General features: G+C 34.5%; 3 protein-coding genes, 1 long non-coding RNA gene and 1 other non-coding gene across 5 annotated transcripts; 4 read left to right on the top strand and 1 right to left on the bottom strand.

Moving 5' to 3' along the window:
* The first annotated feature begins 206 nt into the window (after window positions 1-206).
* LOC130746605 (60S ribosomal protein L28-2-like) lies at window positions 207-2,397 on the top strand. The gene is made up of 3 exons (XM_057599286.1): window positions 207-427; window positions 815-978; window positions 2,049-2,397. The coding sequence occupies exons 1-3, from the start codon at window positions 280-282 to the stop codon at window positions 2,187-2,189; spliced, it is 453 nt and encodes a 150-aa protein (XP_057455269.1). The 5' UTR covers window positions 207-279; the 3' UTR covers window positions 2,190-2,397.
* On the top strand, window positions 1,667-1,761 carry LOC130709653 (small nucleolar RNA R24). Its single transcript, XR_009010131.1, has one exon. It is a non-coding gene; the product is annotated as a small nucleolar RNA R24 (small nucleolar RNA).
* A 1,968-nt stretch (window positions 2,398-4,365) lies between the features above and the next one.
* Window positions 4,366-5,082, top strand: LOC130742834 (uncharacterized). The gene has a single exon (XM_057594932.1). The coding sequence runs from the start codon at window positions 4,430-4,432 to the stop codon at window positions 4,664-4,666; it is 237 nt and encodes a 78-aa protein (XP_057450915.1). The 5' UTR covers window positions 4,366-4,429; the 3' UTR covers window positions 4,667-5,082.
* Window positions 5,083-5,337: 255 nt separating this feature from the next.
* On the bottom strand, window positions 5,338-11,412 carry LOC130746606 (anoctamin-like protein At1g73020). Its single transcript, XM_057599287.1, has 16 exons — window positions 10,830-11,412; window positions 10,382-10,451; window positions 10,151-10,266; window positions 9,828-9,954; window positions 9,643-9,743; window positions 9,465-9,556; window positions 9,263-9,367; window positions 8,869-9,138; window positions 7,924-8,056; window positions 7,724-7,837; window positions 7,521-7,588; window positions 7,285-7,415; window positions 6,998-7,080; window positions 6,756-6,863; window positions 5,890-6,048; window positions 5,338-5,800 (listed from the first exon to the last, which is right to left on the bottom strand). Exons 1-16 carry the CDS (start codon window positions 11,001-11,003, stop codon window positions 5,672-5,674), a joined length of 1,980 nt encoding a protein of 659 aa, XP_057455270.1. The 5' UTR covers window positions 11,004-11,412; the 3' UTR covers window positions 5,338-5,671.
* Window positions 11,413-17,278: 5,866 nt separating this feature from the next.
* LOC130746607 (uncharacterized) lies at window positions 17,279-21,526 on the top strand. The gene is made up of 2 exons (XR_009022166.1): window positions 17,279-18,964; window positions 19,584-21,526. It is a non-coding gene; the product is annotated as an uncharacterized LOC130746607 (long non-coding RNA).
* Window positions 21,527-21,790: the final 264 nt, after the last annotated feature.

A 21,790-nucleotide genomic window follows, 5' to 3' on the forward strand; every position in this document is an offset into this window, starting at 1 on the left:
AAAGGTAATCAAGTTAGATGAATGTTGAGTTTATAAGTGTAGCTATGGAGTCCCTTTTCATGTATAAAGCTTGGGTTGGGCCTCTGGTTTGAATTATTGAGAGAATAATCTTAAAAAAAAAAACTCAATAATCTGTCTTTATTATTTTTATTTGAGTCTTGGGCTACTCACTTCAAACCGGTCCATTCAAATTGAGAAATTAGGGTTTCCCACTGCAACATACATAAAGCGAACTCAAAGCAAAACCCTAGTTGAGCGTTGCAGGCGAAGGAGGAGAAGATGACGACCGTTCCAGGGCAACTCGTGTGGGAGATCGTGAAGAAGAACAACTCTTTCTTGGTCAAAGAGTTCGGAAGGGGCACTCAGAGCGTTGAATTCAGCAGAGAGAGCAACAATCTCTTCAATCTCAACTCCTTCAAACACTCTGGTATATCCCCATCTTTTTTTTTTGTCAATTTCGATGAGATATATATATTTTTTGATAATGGGTACTTGAAAAACTTAATCTTTTTCAAAATGAATGATGTTCACTTCAATATCAATGATAGTATTTGGAATTGTATAATTGAGATAGTACATGGGGTGATTTAGGGGTTTCTGAAAATTGATGATCAATTGTTCAATCCATGAGGGGTTAGGGAGGGAGAAAATTGATCTGTGTTGGCTGCATTTTAATTAACCTTATGTATAGAATCCTTGTGTTTCAAGTGTATGTGGTTGAATTTTCATTTTACTATGGTATGCTAGGTTGCTAGGTTTGATCCTTGTGTTTAAATTGTATGTGGTTGAATTTTAACTTACACTGTTATGTTAGGTTTGGCGAACAAGAAGACTGTTACCATTCAGCCCTCGGGTAAAGATCAGTCTGTGTTGTTGGCCACAACCAAGACAAAGAAACAAAACAAGCCTGCTGCTTTGCTCCACAAATCAGTCATGAAGAAGGAGTTCTCCAAGATGGCAAAGGCTGTCGAAAATCAGGTAATTTTGTTTTTTCAAAAACCCACTTTATCTCTTTGTGGTTAACTTCCAAATGCATGTCAATTGTATATAAATTCTTGTCCTAATTCTGGAAAGAAGGGTTCTATTCTTGTATCGTATCTCTGAGTCTGACTGATCTTAATTTTTTTGATTCTTCATTCATTCTGTGTACATTCCTGTTTATTTACTGCTTCTCTCTTCCTTTCTCACTATTGGATTTATGCATTATGCAGATGTCTACAAATCATTTTCCTTTCATTTGTTATATATCAATTTCAACATGTCCGCATTTTCTTAGAAAAATGTTTATAACAGTCCTATAATTTTTGCTTTTGGAACCTGGTTATTTTGGTATCCTTTACATAAGTAAGAACAGATTTTAACTTGTTACATTTCTGGGAGATGTTTCATTGCATTTATTGTTTGGCATTAAAACTTGCCTGTCTGTTTTTATTTTTGTAATGATTGTATTTCTTTGGGTGAGATGTAGTGCTCCACAAATTTGTTTAAGGCCTTGTTATATGTTGCAGGTGATACTTGAATGAGACATACCTGTTTCTTTTGTTTTATATTTTTGCTTTTTAAGTTTGGTATACTTTTATGAGGAAATTGTTTATTTAGATCTTTCAATGGTTCAGAAACGTATGCTTTTTTAAGTTGACATTAAAAGGGCCTTTGCTGACTAGACTAAGCAGTGATGAGCCTTTAACATATAAGAGAGAGAGAGAATCCCTAGTTGGGTTTCCTCAATGAAATACATGTTACGCTTGGCTTCTAAGTTTATATATCATTCAGAAGTTATTTCATGAGTGTTCTCTCTCTTTCTGATATATTTTGCTTGTTCACGTGATAAGCTCACTAAGTTACTAGGCTTTACTTGGACAGTCCGACTGCTTTTGCTCTTCATTGTCTTTGTGATTCTTGTTTCTATTAGGTTTCTACCACAATAGTTTTCTTTTGTATTTTGTTCATGTCTTTTTCCTCGAATGCATTCATCTAAGAATTTTTTTGAATTGTATGCTTCATTAAATTTATCTGATATCCTTTCCCAATCATTTCATGTGCTGCAGATCGCCAATAATTACTACAGGCCTGATCTCAAGAAGGCAGCTCTTGCAAGGTTGAGCGTCGTTCATAGAAGCCTCAGAGTTGCTAAGTCTGGTGTCAAGAAGAGGAATAGGCAGGCTTTGAAGGTCCGCGGCAGGCAGTGAGAGTGATCTCAAGAATCATTGATTTTGTCCCTTCGTTTTGTTTTTCTACTTTCTTGAACTTGATCCTAGATTCCAGTGTTTTTTTGAAATGCAATTATTTACTTGGTATTCAACATAAGACTAGACCTATAGCATGATATAGCTTTCAACTTGGTTGATTTCTCTACTGTTTTATGGTCGATGATATATATTCAACTGATTATGAGAAGCTGGCAATTGGTATCAAAATCATGATGATTAGTGCCATTAGCATTGAATTAATTGATTCAAAGCAGGCTATGTTTTCTTACTTGAGTATTTCCTATTTGATTGCAAAAGAATATGCAATTTTGTAGTTGAAACATATAGTGCAAGTGCCAATTTAATACTCAGAAGGATGTATTTCAGAAAAAGAAACAAGGCCCTTGTACATAGAAATACATGACATAGATCATGAACTGTTAAACAATTAAAAACATCAACAAGTAAAATTTTTACGCCGTAAAGTTGTCTCAACTTTGCATTGAACAATTTCTCATGGTAAATGACATAATTTTTTTAAATCTTCCACCCCATTAAGTTTCGCCTCTACGTTGCATCGGACAACTTTATGGTTTGAAAGACGAAAAGGAAAACAGAGGTACTAAATAATAAAAAATGTATTTTATTCTGCCATGTAAAGGACTTTCAATTGCATGTTAAGTGAATGAATTTTTATTTATTTTCAATTCATTTTGTACTTTTATCTCAATGATAGATATTAGGGAACATCACTTCATTTGTGTAACTTTGAGTATACCGTGTTCTTTTTTCTGTGTAAAAATTATGTAAAAAATCATTTTCTGATTTTAACCTCTTCAAAAAGTTTTGTTCACACTTTATTTTAAGTGGAAATAGAGTTGAGAGAAGAGATAGATAAAAGAAAAGTGAGAGAAAATAAGTGATTTGATTAGTAATATGGTTGAGGATTTATGGTTCATTCACACTCACATCTTTTCAACTTTTCTCATTTTCTATTCACCTCTCTTTTCTCTTTCAATCAAATCATCACTCACCTCCTCTCTTTTTTCTTCCTATCTCTTGCTTTTCTCCACTCAATTCCCACTTATGTGGAAGTGTGAATGAAACTTAATTCATAATTGAATGAGAAGAGTGAGATAGATAGAAAATGAAGGTAGAATGAAGTGCAAAGTGATAGGAGTGTAAATGAGTTATAGCTTCGAAGCATATTTTAATTCACAATACGAATAATGTTTGGTTGACACTCCAAACACACTTACACCTAGTAAAATAATGAAGAAAAGAGAGGGAAATGAGATATGTAATAGATGATTAATGTTATATTGCTCACCTAAACAACACACAACTTTGCATGACCTCTTAAAATTCTATTTTTAGTGTCTTTTAAAATTTCATTTTACTAGCACAAAAAATGGATTGATCCAAGAAAAACACTTGGTGTGTTCGGTCGTGCCAACCAACATGAGTCATGAACTCATTATAGAAATAGAAGAGAGAAACAGAAAGAGAATGTGAATGAAAATGAGACAATTAACAAAAAAAAATGAAAATGAGATAAATAAATATTTTGATATTGCTGGAAAACAGGAACATTAGGATATGAGGGTTTGTCAATTGTCATACGTGACAATGTTGAATTATACACCAATCTCATTACGTTTGTTTTGAATCAAGATGCTTCTTAGAAAAAAAACCAGGCTTCTCAAATCCAACCACGGGAAGAGTTTGTTAGATAACCTTTGCAACAAAAAATTGCATATATATTAATCAAATCTATTTATTAATTTTCTAATTATTCTTCATAGTTAAGTTAACACGGTCTCTACTCATACGGACAGGAACACATCAAATATTGAAAAAGTAAACATCATCCCCATAGATGCCAACCTGTATTGCCTACTATATTGAACCATACCATACAAAAGAAAATCAGTGTCATTTTAATTTTCATTTAATAATTCTATTAATTACTTCTCCCTAACGAAAACAAAATAGAAGGAAAAACAAAATAAGAAAAACTTCAAGTAGAATATGATAAGGTATCAATTCTTGCTAAGGAATCCATCTTAAAGTATTGACAAAGTCTAAGGTCAATGAAAGCAAAATATGACACGCATTGGAATACTATGTTACTTGCGCAAGTATCATTCATTAGCCTTATAAATGAGTAGATACAACAATACAATATATCATAATTCGTTTGGTACTGTGCTATTCTGGCGGCTGCTGAAACAGCAGCCATGTCTGTAAAGAAATCTTTGTCCTTTAATGATGGCAATGGCATTGCAAAACGGAGGCGCTTTGATCGTTGGTTCTCATCAGTTGAGGTGGTGCCTATGGAGCAAGGGAAGCAGCTGAAAGACATGGATTCTAACAAGTTGAAGGCTGAGATCAAGAAGTGGGCTAAGGCTGTTGTTGCATATGCGCGCCAAGTCAGTGGGCGTTTCGGGAGCTCTTATGGCAAGTCAGAGACTTAGGGTTTGATTGGTTTACCATTAGAAAGTAAAAAAATGAGCAAATAACACACTTCAAGCTTTGAAATGTGTTATTTTTTCGTTTTTATACTTTTGGTAAATCCAACAAACTCTTAAATTTGATGGAGTAACAATTTGATATATCTATGGTACAAATCTGACATGGCTTTTGGTATGGAAGAATTTACTGAAATGGTTCTAGCTTTGAGATTTTGTGCATAGATTTTAAGTTTAGTGGTTGTAAAACATGAAATTCCTTCCCTCCCTTGCAAATTTGCGTTAACAGGAACCAATTGTAAATATAAAGACGTTGAAATTGCTTCATGAATCTCAATCTCATAAAGAGACGTTGTAAATATAATCTGGAATTACAAATAATTTTGTTTCCTTTCCAATGAATTGCTAACCTATTTTGTCTAGTGTGAATTTCCTTCTTAGCTTTGGTCTTTCTACTTTGGTTTCCATTATTTGTTCTGTTATATATAAAATGACACCATGTTTGTAAATTGAATTTTGATGAATTCAGTGTCAAAACTCAAAACTATCTCTTCCAAAATGGTTGTTGTTTATAATTATGCACATAGTATAAGAGATCATTTATTGATATATAACTTAACTCAAATACCCTCTTTAAATAGTGTTTACATTTTCTTATATCAAAGCATACAACTCTCTTTTCAGAATACTAAATGAAAAAATAAATTAAATTTACAAAAATGCACAAGAGAAAAATTCCTAAATGCAATTCCGGGTCCCTTGAGCACTGAAGCTACAATATAAGTCTAATACCCCTAACAAAAGAAATAGTCCTTGTTTCACTGACATTTTGATAAACTTGGGAGGTAATTTTCCATATTCACAATTACAGCAAAATCCCTTATAATATACACAATTCAACCATGGGAAATAGAGATTATAAAAAGAAAAGTCCAGCTTAAACTTTCTTTCTCTGTTGCTGGAGGGACAATGAAGTGACCTATAAAGCTGGAAGAAAATCATCACCAAAACTCACTCCAACTTCTTCACCTCTGCAAAATTCTTTTCTCCTCCTGAAATGGTCCTCAAAAGTTTCTTAGAACACATATCCTGAGCCTGTGTAGTGTGTTTTGCACGGTTGGCTCTTACCCAAGCAGGTTCCTGCAAAGAAAACAGTACCTCATAAAACATGTGACAAGGAAAGGAATAATTATTATGGATGTAAAGCAAGAGAGGAAACAAACAATCACCTCAGGAACCAAGCGAGAGAAACCAAACTTGATCAACAAGAGGACATGCTCCATGATTAAAATTGCAGCAAGTCCAGGTTCTATTTTCCATTTTCCCTCCTCATCATACATCCATGCTAAGAGAGCACAGTTGGTGCATATAGACACCAATATGAGAAACTGCATAGCGAAGGATATCCTTAAATATTAGTGTCATAAAAATCAAGTATACTTCACAGTGTAACATGTGAAAGAGTAGAGTTTACCAATGAAGCACTCATCCATGTTTAAGGATATAGTCATTAAAACATCTAATGTTGTGTTTTTTTTTCAAGGTATCTGAAAATATTCCCAGGAAAGTAAGCATGGAATACAATGTCCCCACGTTTGGTACAAGTTATGAAAAAATGTTTCCAAGTATGATTTATTTTCAAGAAAGTAGTTTACTCACATCATGCCTAGTTTCTATTCCCATGATAAAGGGTAAGTCAAACTTATATTCCCATGGGAATGGAAACTATTTAAATTCCCACTTCTACAACATTCTATGAGACTATTTACTTTTTTGAATCAAATAAAAACTTACCAAACACATTTATATATTTTACCCGGGAATCATATTCCTAGTAAACTTATTACAGGGAACATAATCTCATACCTTCAAACAAACTCCCCCTAATAGCAATGACAATTGGTAGTTTGGACCTAAAAAATTATTTAACATGCCCCCTTCATTAAATTCAAACTTAAAAAAGTTACATTCTGAAAATTTCAATAGATGCACTAGGTTGATTATTTGGTACAGGTGTTCCAATTTATCAGTAATTTGAAGTGGATCATTCAAAATAATTGACAGTACTTTCCCAGGTCCCGTAAAATGAATTTACCTTAAATATGTTGAGCCAGGCTCCTACTGTTGCAGAGGCACGAGGAACTGGTCTCCTCAAAATTACTAGAAGCTTCAGTGCATCTGTCCTGATTTCCATAATGTTGTTCTAAACAGGGAGCAACTGAGTTGTCAACAACATAATATTTTACAAAAGCTCAAAATGAACTGAACAGAATTTATAGAAATGTTGAAGGCAAGCGTAGGCAAGTACAAAAAAAAGGTATAAAAATGCATTTTTACCACAGCAGCAAAAGCAAATGCAGGTGGGAATGCGCAGGCAAACATCATAATCATTCCAAACTGCAATGCGAGTTCTAAGAAATCTGCAATCAGGTTAAGATTTTTCAGTTAAATTGATAAAACAGTGTCAGTCTTCTGATGCTTCTGGAAATGATGAGAAACTAAGCCTTTATAGTTCTAAGTTCTAACTGCTACATGCACATGTTTATCCAGATGAAATTATTTACACTCCAAATTTTCAAGAATTATATATATGCAATTTGAGAGCATAATGGATTCAGAAGTACCATCAAACAACCCATCTTCAAGCTCCTCACCAATGCTGGCAGAGTAAGACGGCTTAAGGTATTCTTTCTCTACTCTAGAAGTAAACTGGATTTTGTCTGTTGATTCTCCTTTCTCATACTTCTTCTTGTGTCTTCACAAATGAAAGATAAATTAGCTAATGTATGGTGCTAATATTGCATACATAGTAAGCCAACCATATTCCATGTCAGAGACTAATGGGATGAAAAAGGCTTACCGAACCCTGTACTTTTTATAGCTGTACTTGAGATAAGGCAATGAATTTTCCAGCAAGTTTTCAAACACCTGGAAAAATGTTTTTTTTACTCCATTAAGTTAAAGGGAAAAACCCTAAACTAAAGAGAGGGAGAAAACTAGAAATGTAGAGGAAAATGGAGAGAAGGAAGAGGCAACGATAACAGAAAAGTTTTCTAGGACAACCTCAGACAGAAGGAGCCGCTGAATCAACACTGTTCTAAGAGTTGAAAAGTTACGGTGCAATAAGACATGATAAAAGATTCCAATGTAAGTCTGCATAAAGTACAGACCAAACACCTGCAGGAGAAAGTAATAAATCCTAAGTTCCGTGATTAATGCTAAAGAAAAAAGCAACATGGGACCTAATAATTCCTCGTTCTTACCTTGTAGACCAAGCTGTCAGCCCGTTTTTCTGTATTTTCATTGTTTTCATACATTATAAGTTTGACGGACACCTTGCCTCCAATCTTGGTTATATATTGAATGGTCAAAAGATAAACAGCAGTGAACCCAAACCTGAACTCCAACATTTACAACAAGAGTCATATTAGTGCATGTTTGACTAAACCAAAGATAGAATTTATCTGACTAATAACAAGATAATTTTTGGTATTGCATTAGAGCTTATTTAGTACAATCAAGGTAGTCCCTTCTCATTTGATGAATGAGAAGCTTGTAGTTGTGGGATGGGACTGATGAAGAACCAAATGAATCTCATTTTGAAGTCCTTATACTCTAGTAAGAAGGGGGGAAATTCTAGATTGGAGTGTATGAGATGAATTGCATCTAGCATAAGCATACAGAACAGAAAAGATGACAGGTATTTAGAGAGAAATAGACAAATAGCACATATTCAAGAGGAATTTCAGAGGTTACAGTAGAGGATCATGATGGTGATATGTTTTACTCTACTAGATGGAGATTAACTTGTTAGTTCCACAGTAATAAGTAATAACAAGTCCAAAATGGGGTTATAGCAACTAAAGATTAAAGCGTCAGAAAAATTAATTTACAGAACATTATCACATAAATACTCTAATAGGCTGAGAATATACCAAACAATCTGTCAGAAAGGTTGAGAGCACTATATCAGTGAAGATGATGGAAAAATAAATGTTGCGGTAAATAATAATTATATGAACCCAGTGGAAGGCCCTTTTGTAAAGACACAAGACCAAAAGAACAATATAGAATAATTGGGAATAAGAGAGTAACTCAGAAAGAAATTCCATAAAAGAAATAACAAAATATTCAATTTTTTGTGTGTGGAAGAATATTCATTTAACAGTAGAAAGTAGAAGCTCAAAAAGGAATATTCAGATACTTACTTGATTACATCAGAACCAACAACTTCATAAAGATGTGCATATGCCAACTCAAACGGTAGCTGAAGGCATATTATGCTGAAGATAATGATAGCATCATTTCTGAATCGCATCAGACGCCCCAACCACTCAGATCTCTGGAATACTTCCTTCCCTTTTGCTTTATCAATCTCAAATATTTTTATGAGTTCCATTGGGGGCTGCAGGGAACATCCCTTCCTGGCTGGAATCTTGTATCCTGGGTCAGCTGCAACTGCTGAGCTAATAGGCCATCTACAAGCAATACCGAAACATGAGGGAAAAGGTGCGGATCAAAGGGAAGAAGCTCAGCAAGAGAAGTAATATAAAAGAAAAGTGAATGTACTGATCCCAAAAGAAGTAACAAGTAAACCATTACCTGGCTAAAAGAGCAGCATTTTTACGTTTCCAGAATTGGCAAAACATTATACCCCAAAGTATCACCACGACGAAGAAAATAGGAAGTACTACTAGTTTCAATGACCTAGAATGTGATACAAAGTCATATAATCACTTGACTAGATGAAAGAATAAAGATTATGTGGCAGCATAAACATACACAAACAGGAAGATTTGCTCACCCAAAATCAATCAATTGCAAAGTAAGCCCAAATACAGCAAGGAAGAGCAGCCACCGTGTGTACATTCCAAGAAAAGCAAAATAGATTCCAATCTGCAGATTATTCATTCCGCCATTGACTAATGAACATGGGAAATATCATTTTCAAACAATATGGTAAAGCTCAAAGTAACATTTACCTTTGCTCCATAATACGAGTAAATCTCATCGATTGGCTGACTCGTGAAGTCCCACCAATGAAGTGCCCAACTTCTTAGAAGTTTCTTTCTCGTCCTTTCATCTATCAAAGAAAAACAATGATAGTTCAGGCTTCAAGTAATTCTAAATCTAGAGAAAATTTGATGGCACATGTGAGAAAAAACACCATGCAAAGGAAAGACTTGCTTAACAATCCTCTCTGATTCCAATTTCTGAAGTAGATTCTCCCCAACTTCCCAATGGATTTCTTTTCCATCAAATTTAAGGGTTTTGGCTGACTTGCTGTTGTTTACCTGCAAATTCAAAACACAAGAGAACCAAAATGCTAAGACATGTCAATAGGAGAGTTCATATACAAGACTGCCATTCCATGATAGTCATGTCCATAATACTAATCAAGTGATCAAAGAAAAAAGTTAAATAACAAGTCATAACTTTTTTGTTCACTAAAAGAAGGATGAATCATGAATGGCTACGAAAATTACTCACTATTCCATATATCAAGTGACAGTAGCACTGAAAACGCTCACACCAACTGAAAACAGAACCATCAGGTTGTTTCACAAAAGCTTCAACCTCCTCCACCTCAAATTGTAAATCCATACCTGCCATTAAGCACCAGACATGACATCACATGTTAGTTAGCAACATCTGGAGCAGTGAACTTAAACACAAATAGTAATAGGTAGAACAAGTGCCCCTTCAGGGATTTGCATATACCAATATGAGTCAGTTTCTTGATTTGGAGTTCAGCTGCAGCTCTCCCCAATGTCTCCAAAGGTGCAGCCAACTAAACAAATCACATTTAAGTTTTAGGTACTCAACAAGCAAGCTTAAATTAGAAACACAGAACTGAATAAACAATGAAGTAGATAAAACCATGGAACAAATAATAAGAAGAAAAAGCCTCTTCTGTCTCTGTCTCTTCTTGGCAGGAGAAAAAGTAGCAGACTAGAATTCTTCTAGACAAACCAAGAAAAAAGAACAATAACTCCATGGTCTACTTCATAGGACAGATACATATTACAGTGTGCAATGGGAATTTTCATGAGAATATTATATGAAAAAAAAAATTAAGAAAGGTTTGTCATAAACAATAAAGAAAAAACACTCCTACAACACCATAAACAATATAAAACATAGAGAGGCATTGACAAAACCTAATTACCTTGATGAACTCATCTGCAATGCCAATTACTCTCTCAACTATGAGTCCAACCTTCTTGAACTCCTCTACCAGGACATGTGCACAGTCAGAAGATTCATCTTTTTCCTGCACAACTCTCCTAGGAATCACCACCCCAATCTCAAAAGCAGGTTCTTCATTCTCATGCCCATTCATTTTGAATTCAGAACCCTAAGCCTAGCCTAGCCTAGTGACCTAACCCAACAAAAATGCAAAATTACCAACAAAAAATCCTCCTCTTCTCAGGACACCCACATGAACCGTTGAATCAAATTCAACACATGCTTCAAATGTCAGAAGCAAGATCCCATTTAGGCAAAAGGGGTTTTAAAAAAATGCCATAAAAGTGAAGGTTCTGAAAAAGCAACCTCTTGGGGTTGCGAAAAAATGTGTATATTTAATTGGTGGGTCAAACCAAAATGACGATAATTTCTATGGAAACGGTGAGAACAGAGATAGCTGAAAATGTTTTGAAAGAAACAGACAGGGAGAAGGAACATGCGATTAAGATTGTGTTCGAGGACTATGAGGAAGGTGTCATACGAGGAAACGGCTATTCCACCGTAGAGAGACACATAACATACATTTGTACACGTGCATGCTCATTCTACTCTTGCTATTTTTTTTTTTCTTTTTTTTTTCAATTTATTTATTTAGCAGTTTATCCATTTTGCACAGGCTGGATTATATAAATCTTTTTTTCTTTTTCGAAGAAAATTGGCTGGATGATTACTTTTCATTTCCTGTGTCATCATTTGGATTTTGGAGTAAGTAGATTGGTATGGTTTCCGGCTCCATTATGTTATTGATCATATGGGACACTCAGATTAAATCCCTTCATAATAATGTTTTGTTCACATATAAATTTTACTCACATTAATAATGAGATAAAAGAAAATAGAAATGATAAGTATATGATATGATACGGAAAAAAAAAAAAGTGAAATTGAGATGAAAAAGAAAGTTAGCTCAATTTGTTAATGTTAGTGTCCAATGATACTTGGTGGTTGTGTTGTCTAATTGGCTTTGTGAGTTCATGATTGGACAATTTCAAATAAAAAATTTAATTAAACAATCTCTTTGTTAGTTGTTACTGTCTTACTGACACAAATATAGAACGTTTTGTTTTGATTTCGATTTTAAAAAATATTAGGATAACCATATTGTCCATGATCAATACTTAAAACAAGGGTATGTCGTTAGTGATAAACGACTGACCATAAAATATACTTTATTTCTAGGCAAGTTTTAAACTTCAATTCAAACCCAAGACAATATACAATATATGCAATCAACATGCTTCATCTAGTAGTTATAGGAATTTTCTGAGCTTCTCTCAAAACATTCTAATTCTTAAATGGTTTTTATATCAGTTTCAATGTGTAGACGCGGGAGACTGGACATTCCATCAACATCTAAATTTACGAGGGTTTGGTACCGCCACAAATAACAGTTATAAAAGAAAAGATAAAAACGCATTTCTAATGGTGATGCTACCGTTAGAAATGTGTCTCACTCGTGGATGTATAAAAAATGTGGACAGCATTTTCCTTGAGCGAGAGCCAGTGCCAACCAATGATCATTTATAAATCCCCAGGTGCCAACCAATTCTCCATCATGCTTGAACGATAGCCATAACACCTTTAAGGCATGTGACATGTGGTTTCATTCCAATTATTTTTCTAGTGTGTTAAATTGCTCTCACAAATTCGATTCAGATGTAGTGAACGTTAAATGTCTCTTTTCCTAAGTGTGTGACTCACAAGATTGAACTCTTAATCTAAAATTCAAATAGTTACTTTTTACTACTAGAACCGATGTTACAACGTGTAAAATTATTTTAATGGTGATTTGTTTACTTCTTCCCTCCATTTTACCTTTTACACTATGCTATAACTCAAAAAGGAAAATATTTTATTTGTTTTGTTGCTAGAGGAAAGAATTTGATTGATCTATCTACCCTTTATCTGTTCATTAAACGGAGATTTTTATTTGTAATAACATTTTCCAAATTGCATTATCGTTGTATCTATTTTTTATATTGTTTTGTTTTTAATAAAATTTACATTATTATCATAATTCATAACTACCCTGTCTCCCTCTCCTTCTTCTTTCCCCCTAACTCTCACTCACTCTATTTTCTTTCCCTATTTCCTTCATCATTCTTTCTGTCTTGGGTTCGGATGGACGTTATCTTTGGCTTCCGAACTTTTTCCATTGAGTGTGTTTTGAGACTGTATGTCTTAAGTTGTTTGAGACTTGGAAGACACCATCTAAGGTAGCTTACCTCGTCTTTGTGGTTCGGGACAATAGTGATTCTTCTACTCTAGTTTTGATTTTTCATTTGTTCGTAGGAAGGAAAATTGTGTCACTGATTAGGAACTCTTTCTACTTTGCCAATTCTGTTTGAATTGAAGAGGAATCAATTCTGCTTGAGTTGAAGAGGAATCTTTGAAACTTCTCAACTTAATGTGATGACCTATAAGCCAAATTCATCTTCATAATATCAATATGTAACTCAATTAATTTTTTAAAGAACAATTTGAAAAATGAACATACTTTCTAAAGTTATTTTTTCACTATTCATATTGCAAACTTTAATGGTCAAATATTTCTCTGTTGTTAATTATGTTTTACTAATTGTACCCTTAACTTAATGATGATAGGAAAATTGAAAAGTCAAAATTAAGAAGAGAAATAAATGACATATATTAAAAAGTTAAGTAATAATTTTAATAGAAACAAGAATATTAATATATTGGCTCGAAACAACATTTGACGAAACTCACGAATGCCTAGCTATCTAGATCTAATACCATCGATTGCTCTCTCTGTCATGCTCTCCATTTTAATCCTCTCTATAATTTTCATAAAAAATGTAATTGTGTTAATAGTAGTCGTTGCTCTTCGTTTCATACAATGTATCACTGCTCTTTCTTAATCAATAATGCTACATGGCTCGAAACAACATTTGACGAAACTCACAAATGCCTAGCTGTCTAGATCGAATACCATTGATTGCTCACATCTCTCTCTACATTTTAATCCTCCCTATGATTTCCATAAAAAAATGTAATTGTGTTAATAGCTGTCGTTGCTCTTCGTTTTGTACCGTGTATCACTGCTCTTTCTTAATACATCTATCAAAACCTTAAGTCTCTAAGAATGGGAAAAGATGAAATACTATTAAAGAACCTATTCATACTCACTACCGGTATCTCTATAATAGACACCCAACCAAAAAAAACTAAGAACAAGAAAATCTTTCCAAAAGTATTCTAGATTCCTGGGAATTCAAAGGAGTGTGACCATATGTTTAAATGTTTCCATCTCTAAACCATATATGCACTAATGCACCAAAAAGCACAGAATAACCATATGCATTCCAAGACCGCAAAAATAAACTAACCACTTCCTCATTTTCAAAGATGACACCTTTGAAATTCCCACATGTTTGTGAGAAGGAGAATGGAATTGATTTCAAAGTTATCCTTGCCAGCGAGAGTTTGATAGGAGTAGGACAAACCATCAATGTCATTAATGTCACTGACTCAATGTTAACACTTTCATCTGATAAGAGTGCAACCACTTCTGTTTTTACTATAGGCTTACAAGAGCAAATGGGACACATTTTTGTTGGGGTTTTCTTCTTTATATCGAGCCTGCCTGCAGCATCTACTAACTTAAAATGCAAGATCCAATTGCACTGTTCACCAGTGCCATTTTTTTTTTGTTACCACTGCGTTTGCGGTTGGGCCTGCCGGTTTCGTGGGCTGGGTACGTCTAGGAGTAGTAGCCACTTGAAACCTCCTTCCCTCCACAAACCTTTGTCACCGAGGTAGGAGCTCAGACCTCCCTACACAGCCCTCTGTCACCTTCCCTAAGGAGCTGATCTACTACCTATCCTCCTTGGCTACATGATTTCCGTCTCTCTCTTCACGTGATTTCCAGCAATTTCTTCGTCATTGACAGCTGCATACTCCAGTTGTTTCATGGTTGTTCTTGATGCTTGAACCATAGAAGAGAATCTATGATCTATGCCCATGAGCATCAAGCATCCCCTCCCCATTCGTCCCCTCTACTTCATCGATTTTCCCACGCACTCTAGATGTAGGAGCCAGGAGGTTCGACATCCCACCGGCCAGCTGTTGCCGTGTTGGTGCATAGAAGGTCGTTCCCTAAGGAGGTTATCTACTACCTATAAATATAACTTAGTCATTTACAGTTGTAATTTGGCTGGCCACAGCTTGCAGTTCCTGTCTATAAATATAATTTGCCAAAGTGCAGCAGTTTGCTTATTCAAGTTGTTGAGCAGTGGTAGAATATTTTCTATGTTGCACTTCAAGTGTTAAATTAATCTTGAGTGCAGATCAATATATATGTATATGTGTAATAGAATTGTTCTTACCTCTTATCTATCAAGGCAATCAGGAACATTGAAATAGTATAATGATTCTTTTCTTTTTAAAATCATGTTTGGAGAAATTTTATAGTGTGTGTTTCTTGCCTTTGGCCTGGTGGTGGTGATTATTTGTTGATCATATAATGAAATTCATGTACCCTAAATTATTGGATATGTCGGCTTAGTGAGCAAACAACATATCCAGCTCACGAATTTACCTCTGCAAGATATTTGTGTCATGTCCTCAATTATTTATTCTTTTTTTGTATTTTACAATCTTTAATCATGTAGAATTTTCTCAATTATTCAATATACATGTTTTTCATATGATTTTGATTATACCAAAGGTTTTTATATGTAATTGTGATTCATCACCCAAAATGGGTTATTTTAATACTGATATCAGTTAATGGGGTTGGATTTGATGGTTTAGGAAAGAATTCTCTTATTAGATGTTAGTGTGAGGAATCACACTAACACACGACAGGAATTGACACAGCATAGTCCCTTAGAGTGAAATAGTCAAGTTAAACTTTCTAAAATAACTATCAAGTGTAATTATTTGAACCTCATTAGTTTACACTGGTGTTTGACTTTAGGAATGTGTGCAGTTTGAAATCGTAAATTAGTTAGGTGGGAATTAGGGAATTAGGAACAACAAGTACGAGCAATAAACTTATGAACTGTGTTTGAGATTTTTTTTTCATAAGATGAAATGTGTGATTTTAAGATTCTAAATGAGAATGGGCATAGCCTTGATTTGACTTTCAGGTTCTACACGGAAAATGTAGCATGTGTTTACTTCATGTGAGGTGTGTCATGATATTATCCACATCATGAGTAATTGTAGTCTGTGTAGTTTTGTAATAGGATCAGCTTCTTTGTCAACACATCAATATGAAATCCATTCTCTTAGTATTACAAAGTTATAAGATTCCATGTTGAACTTGTGTAACAGTTACCAAGTCAGTGTGAATCATCCACCACCCCCAAAAAACTTTGGACATTATTTAATAAACTTAAAATGGTTGTTGCGAGGAGAATTACTCTGTTGTGAGGCAGAGGTGTCCTTGGATCCTTCACTGTGCTGTAATGGTCCTTTCTTTGGTCTAGGGGGGAGGGGGGTTGGGAGGTGGAGGTTGGGTTTGTTGGTAGAAGATGATACATAAACTGACCATTCCTCAGGATATTCTAGAGACCCTGACCCTTTCTCAACTAACTAATGAACACCAATATTTTTCTCCCCCCCACCCCCACTAAGTATTCCCTACTTCTAAATAACTATAGATAGTGGGGTGGTATCCTCTGCTGTTTGCACATAGTGTTGGTCCTTTTCATTACTGGCCTGCTATCACACTCATGCATTCTTATGTTTGTTTCATATCATACCTATTGTAGCTTCTTTGGATTCTACAACACAGATTGCACAACCAAGTGGGGCTGATTGGCAAGAAGAAGTGTACCAAAAGGTACTGTGCTATTTACTTTTATTTCCTTACTATATAGTTTTGCTATGACAACAGATATTGATAAAGCAAACTTTGATGTAAATTAAATAAGAGTTATATGATGACTTTTATGGTGAAAATATTAATTAACAAGAATGTGAAATCTTAATTAGTCTTTGAGGAAAAATTATGATATAATTTTTTTCTTTCTAAATATACCCATTGGACTGGAATCTTTTATTCATCCTTCTGAGCATAACATTACTCTACTGTTGAAGCTGCTTATTTATTACAATGAAATAAATTGAGTTCTATATCGGAAGGAACTTCTTTCATTACTACTTTTTTATCCTCTTTTATTTAGTGCCATTCTGCAGTTTAAAGACTTTGTAATTATTAATCAAATGCTATAGTGATATAAATGGGATTTCTTCAATGCAAGTTGGTACTATTGTTTAGACATCTAAATTTGAGAATGGAAGTGAAACTTGCAATTTATGATACCCAACAAAAGGTTAAAAAAAGAAAAAGAACCTTTTTTATTTCCTCCAAAAGTGTTGAAAGTGTTGATGCAACGGTGATACAAATGCCTTGCGTGAGGGGTCTCATGGTGACTAATGTTTTGATTATTTGATAATTGATTCTACCGATTTCAACCTACAGATTAAATCATGAGAAGTCTCGAGGTTACTAATGTTTCGATTATTTGATTATGCTTATTTCAACCTACAGATCCAAACCATAAAAGAAAATGGCTTAATTGCACTTTTGCTCCCTCATCTTTTATCATTGTGCGAAGTTCATCCCTCATGTTTAAAATGAGCGAATTTTCTCCCTCATATTTCAAATTGTGAAAATCAGCTCCTTCCGTTAGTGAGCCGTTTAAAACTTAACGGAGCAGCTGACATGGCTTACTATTTGCACCCCTTGTTTCCAATTTACACCTACACCCCCTGTTTTAAACTGATAAACCGTTAAAAAAAAAGGAAAATGAAATTGAGGCTTAAATCTTCATCTTCAACCTCATCCCTATCATCAAACAAAACCCAGAAACTAAAGGGTTAATTTTTTTTGAAAAAGAAAATTATAGAACTCATTCTCTTAAGGTAATCGTACTGTATCTGGTAAATGATGAGTGATGACCTGCAAAATGGGATTTAAAGTCAAAGATTGAGATGAAACATAAGCATATGTTAATTACACATTAAAAAAATAAAATTAGAAAACAAGAATTGTAAAAAAAATCTCAAATCTCTTTCTTCTTCATCTTAATTCCGGATTACCAATCATTCATGGCCATCATCCATAAAATCATCAAACCTCTATCTTCCATCTTCTTCAACCAAACCCAGACCTCCTTCCAACATCTTCATGAAAATCAAAACCTAATCTCCAGAAAATCAAACTTATTCCCAAAAAATCAGACCCATTCAAATGTTTTAAACCCAGAAAAAACATTCAAAACCTAGAAAAAAATCCAAATATTCAGCAAGAAGTGGGCCAAAGGATTAACCCAGGTCGAGATTAACCCAAACCCTAGAAAAAATCTGAATCCTAATCGAATACAGGGGTTACTCTGAGGAAAAAACGAGTGTGTCAAAGGGATTAACTCAAACCACACCATCCCCTCCCTTTTCGAGTCGCTGCACACGCCAAACCCACCATCGTTGCTCTAAGAATCACCGTTGCAGTACCCAAACCCCATCATCTTCTCCTTTTGATCAACCTCGACCCACCTACCAGATCTGCAGCGAGAAGATGCGAAGAAAGCTCTAACCTGCAACATCTATCTCTCTCTCTCTCCCAATCTGCAAATCCTTCAGTCAGATAGCGGAGGAGCTGCAACCACGGTGCCTCTCTCTCTTGTTATTCGTGGGATTGCAAAAACATTTGTGGTACTGAATCGTCTGCGAGGTCATGGTGTGCATTCAACCATGCTCAGTGTATGCACAAGAAGAACCATTGAACGTTTCTGCTTCTGCTTTGTCGTTTATTTCATTTATTTTTTCCTTTATTTTTATTTCTGATTGAGGGGTGTGGTTAGTAAAAGGAGGTGGTGAAAATAGCAACCGCCGTTAGTAATTGGATGGAAAACTAACCGCAGCACAATTTGAAACATGAGGGAGGAAATTCGCTCATTTTAATCATGGGGGAGGGACTTCGCACAATGGCAAAAGATGAGGGAGCAAATGTGCAATTAAGCCAAAGAAAATTACTTCACAGAGATGAACGAAGTGTACCAGAAAGTTGCTTTGAGACTTCAGCAGGTATGTGAGCAATTCTTTTTTGACTTACAAATTTTAATAGCTACTATTGATAAAACAGCCTTTTCCATTGCAGTTATCATGATAAATACTAGAATTTGTAGCCCGTGCCAAGTAGTAAATATATCAAGCCATTAGAGTGCTTTATCTCTATGTGTTTGCTTATAGTTTGAGTTGAGTGATACAGGACTGAAATAAAATGTATTAAATGACAACTTCTAAGCATTTAATATCATTAGAACACGAAAAGCATTTAATACTTTATTTTTTCAGTAATCTGGAGTATTTATTCGTAAAATAATAATCAATGAATGGTAATTAATAGTGGCTTATGAACATCACTACCTTATTCAGTTGTTTAGAACAACAGACCTTTAGTCAAATGTTTGATCATTTTAATGGTGCTAATCGTATGTTTGGTTTAACAATTTGATAAATTTTCTTTCTTTATCAAAGAAAATAGCAGTAATTTTTTTTTTATTTCAAATGCCCTTCATCTTTAGCTCTGTTATGATTTAAATATTTATCATCATGTGTTGAATGTTAATGCTTAATATTCCAAGTATTTTCTGGCCCACTAATGAAGCTTATAAGCTAACCATGAATTTGTATTTTTTGACAGGTTTTTCAATGTCAAATGACTTATTGAGTACTGACTCTGAAAAGTGAGGTGCTCACACACTACCCTCTCCTTCTCAGGTATCCACGTCATTTGTCGATATGTAATATCTTTATTTTCCTTCAACGGTTAATATAATTCATGTTCAATCTTAATTTTGGTTTGCCAACAATCCATGCATGTTCAAGAGTCACTCTTCTTTTGGGGTTCTTGGCTTTCGTGTGTTTTGCTTCCTCTCATGGACAAGTAAGTTGATGAGTTGAGACATCTAACTGATACAAAACAGATGATTATTTTAAATTAATGTGTTTCCATTCAGTACTTTCCCCTCATATTAAAAGTTTTAATGTGATTTTCTCAAATATAAATCCTTTTCAATTCTTCCAGTAGACATTAGACTGCAAATCTTCAATGAATTGGTGTATTCTCAATGCCTAACAGTGTAGCCTCTCAATGTATTTCGATATTGTTCTCTTCACTGTCTTCAGCTACAGTACATTAGTGTTATATATATGTTTTGATGGCATAATGTTTACTTGAAAGACTATCCTGAAGTGCATGATGGTTTGGTGGATGCCATTTTGTCTTAAGGATTTTGTCTTTACTTTTTGTTGGTATTTCAGTACTATTTCTGCAGGTTCTAACATGAAAGATAATTAATTGCAACTCATAAATAATTGCTCCAATCTTTAAACATTGATTCTGAATAATTCAGACCAATTTTTACAACACTGGACATTAGCAGTAAACTACCAAAAGTTTCTACTTTTTTCTATGATTAGAAAAGTGAAGTGGTGGAATAGAAAAGGTTGTTGCTGAGGGATGAGCTGGAAGCCTGAATTTTTATGGGAGCTAATGAGTTTGTTGAAGCCCTTTTGCAGTTTTACAATCAGTTGTGCATGAAGGAAATTTGATGGCTCAGGAAGTTGGAGCAATGGCCCTCTTCAACCTTGCTTTGAAAAACAATAGGAATCTGTTGTGTAAAATTTTATAGTTGTTTAGGTGTTGAACCATGAAGTAAAACTGATTATCATATGATTGAAAAATCAAAACAATTCTTGATGTTTGAATACTGAGACCTTGAATTTTAGCCAAAGTCTTACCCTTCATGATCTTTTATTATGAAAATCATCTTCAATAAAAAAATCATCTACAAGATTTGGGCAATGGTAATGCTCTAGCTCTTCAACCTTGCATGATGTGTTTGAAATTAAGCAGCAGCTTTTTTCTAGAACTTGCACTTGACTTCCTTTATCCATTCTCTAGGCTATTAAATACTTACAGTGTTTCTCTCTCTCTCTCTCTCTCTCTCTCTAAATAGAATAAGGTAGAATTTGCAGTTTATTTTCTTTATTGCATAAAGTATTGTAGTATAATTTCTAAATTGTGACTTCTCTCAATATAATATGACTGACATTTGCAGATCCTTAATTAATGGGAACATGTTTGAAACATTTTAATAATGGAAACACAAATGGATCAAATTATGCTGAAGTTGGAAATGAGTAAGAGGTTGTTGACACATGGTGGTGAATGAAAATTGGGATTGTGATGAAGGCAGCAAGGAGTGACCAGAAGGCATAGAGGTTTGCTGGGCTACTGGACGTGATACAAGCAGGACTGATCAGACTTGGCTGGGCTGCTGGACGTGGTACAAGCAGGACTAATAACACTCAGTGTGCAATTTGATTGATCTGAGGAAGTCTTTAGAAGTTGCGGCTGCTATGATTGTTACTCTGGTGTTGCTTTATTAAGATTAGTTTGTACATACTCACTCTGTTTGTACAAGATTTAGTTTCAATATTTAAAAAAAAATGAAGGAACGTTGGATTTAGTTTGAGGAAAGCATAAAGATATGGTTCTGATCAATTATTGTACCTGATTGATGTTGGGAATTCACTATTTAATTACTTATCAGTTATAATTCATGAATACCATTCTGGTCACTTTGATTTTTGTTCCTCCTAGAACATGTTACAACAAGGGTTTGTGGACCTTGGTTAATTACCTGATTTGGATTATGTTCCTTTAACATGTTGTTGCCTCATCAAAATTGGTCACTGAAAATCTTGGCACTTGCACGTTTCTTAATGTTGCTAAAAAAGCCAAAAGTTGTTGGATCCATTTTTATTTGTCTTAGCAGCATCCAAGAAAGTATTCAATATTTTCAACACACAAAACTTACTATATTTTTGGGTACATAATTAAGA

The sequence above is a fragment of the Lotus japonicus genome, chromosome 3, assembly GCF_012489685.1.
Source record: "Lotus japonicus ecotype B-129 chromosome 3, LjGifu_v1.2".
NCBI classification, from domain to species: domain Eukaryota; kingdom Viridiplantae; phylum Streptophyta; class Magnoliopsida; order Fabales; family Fabaceae; genus Lotus; species Lotus japonicus.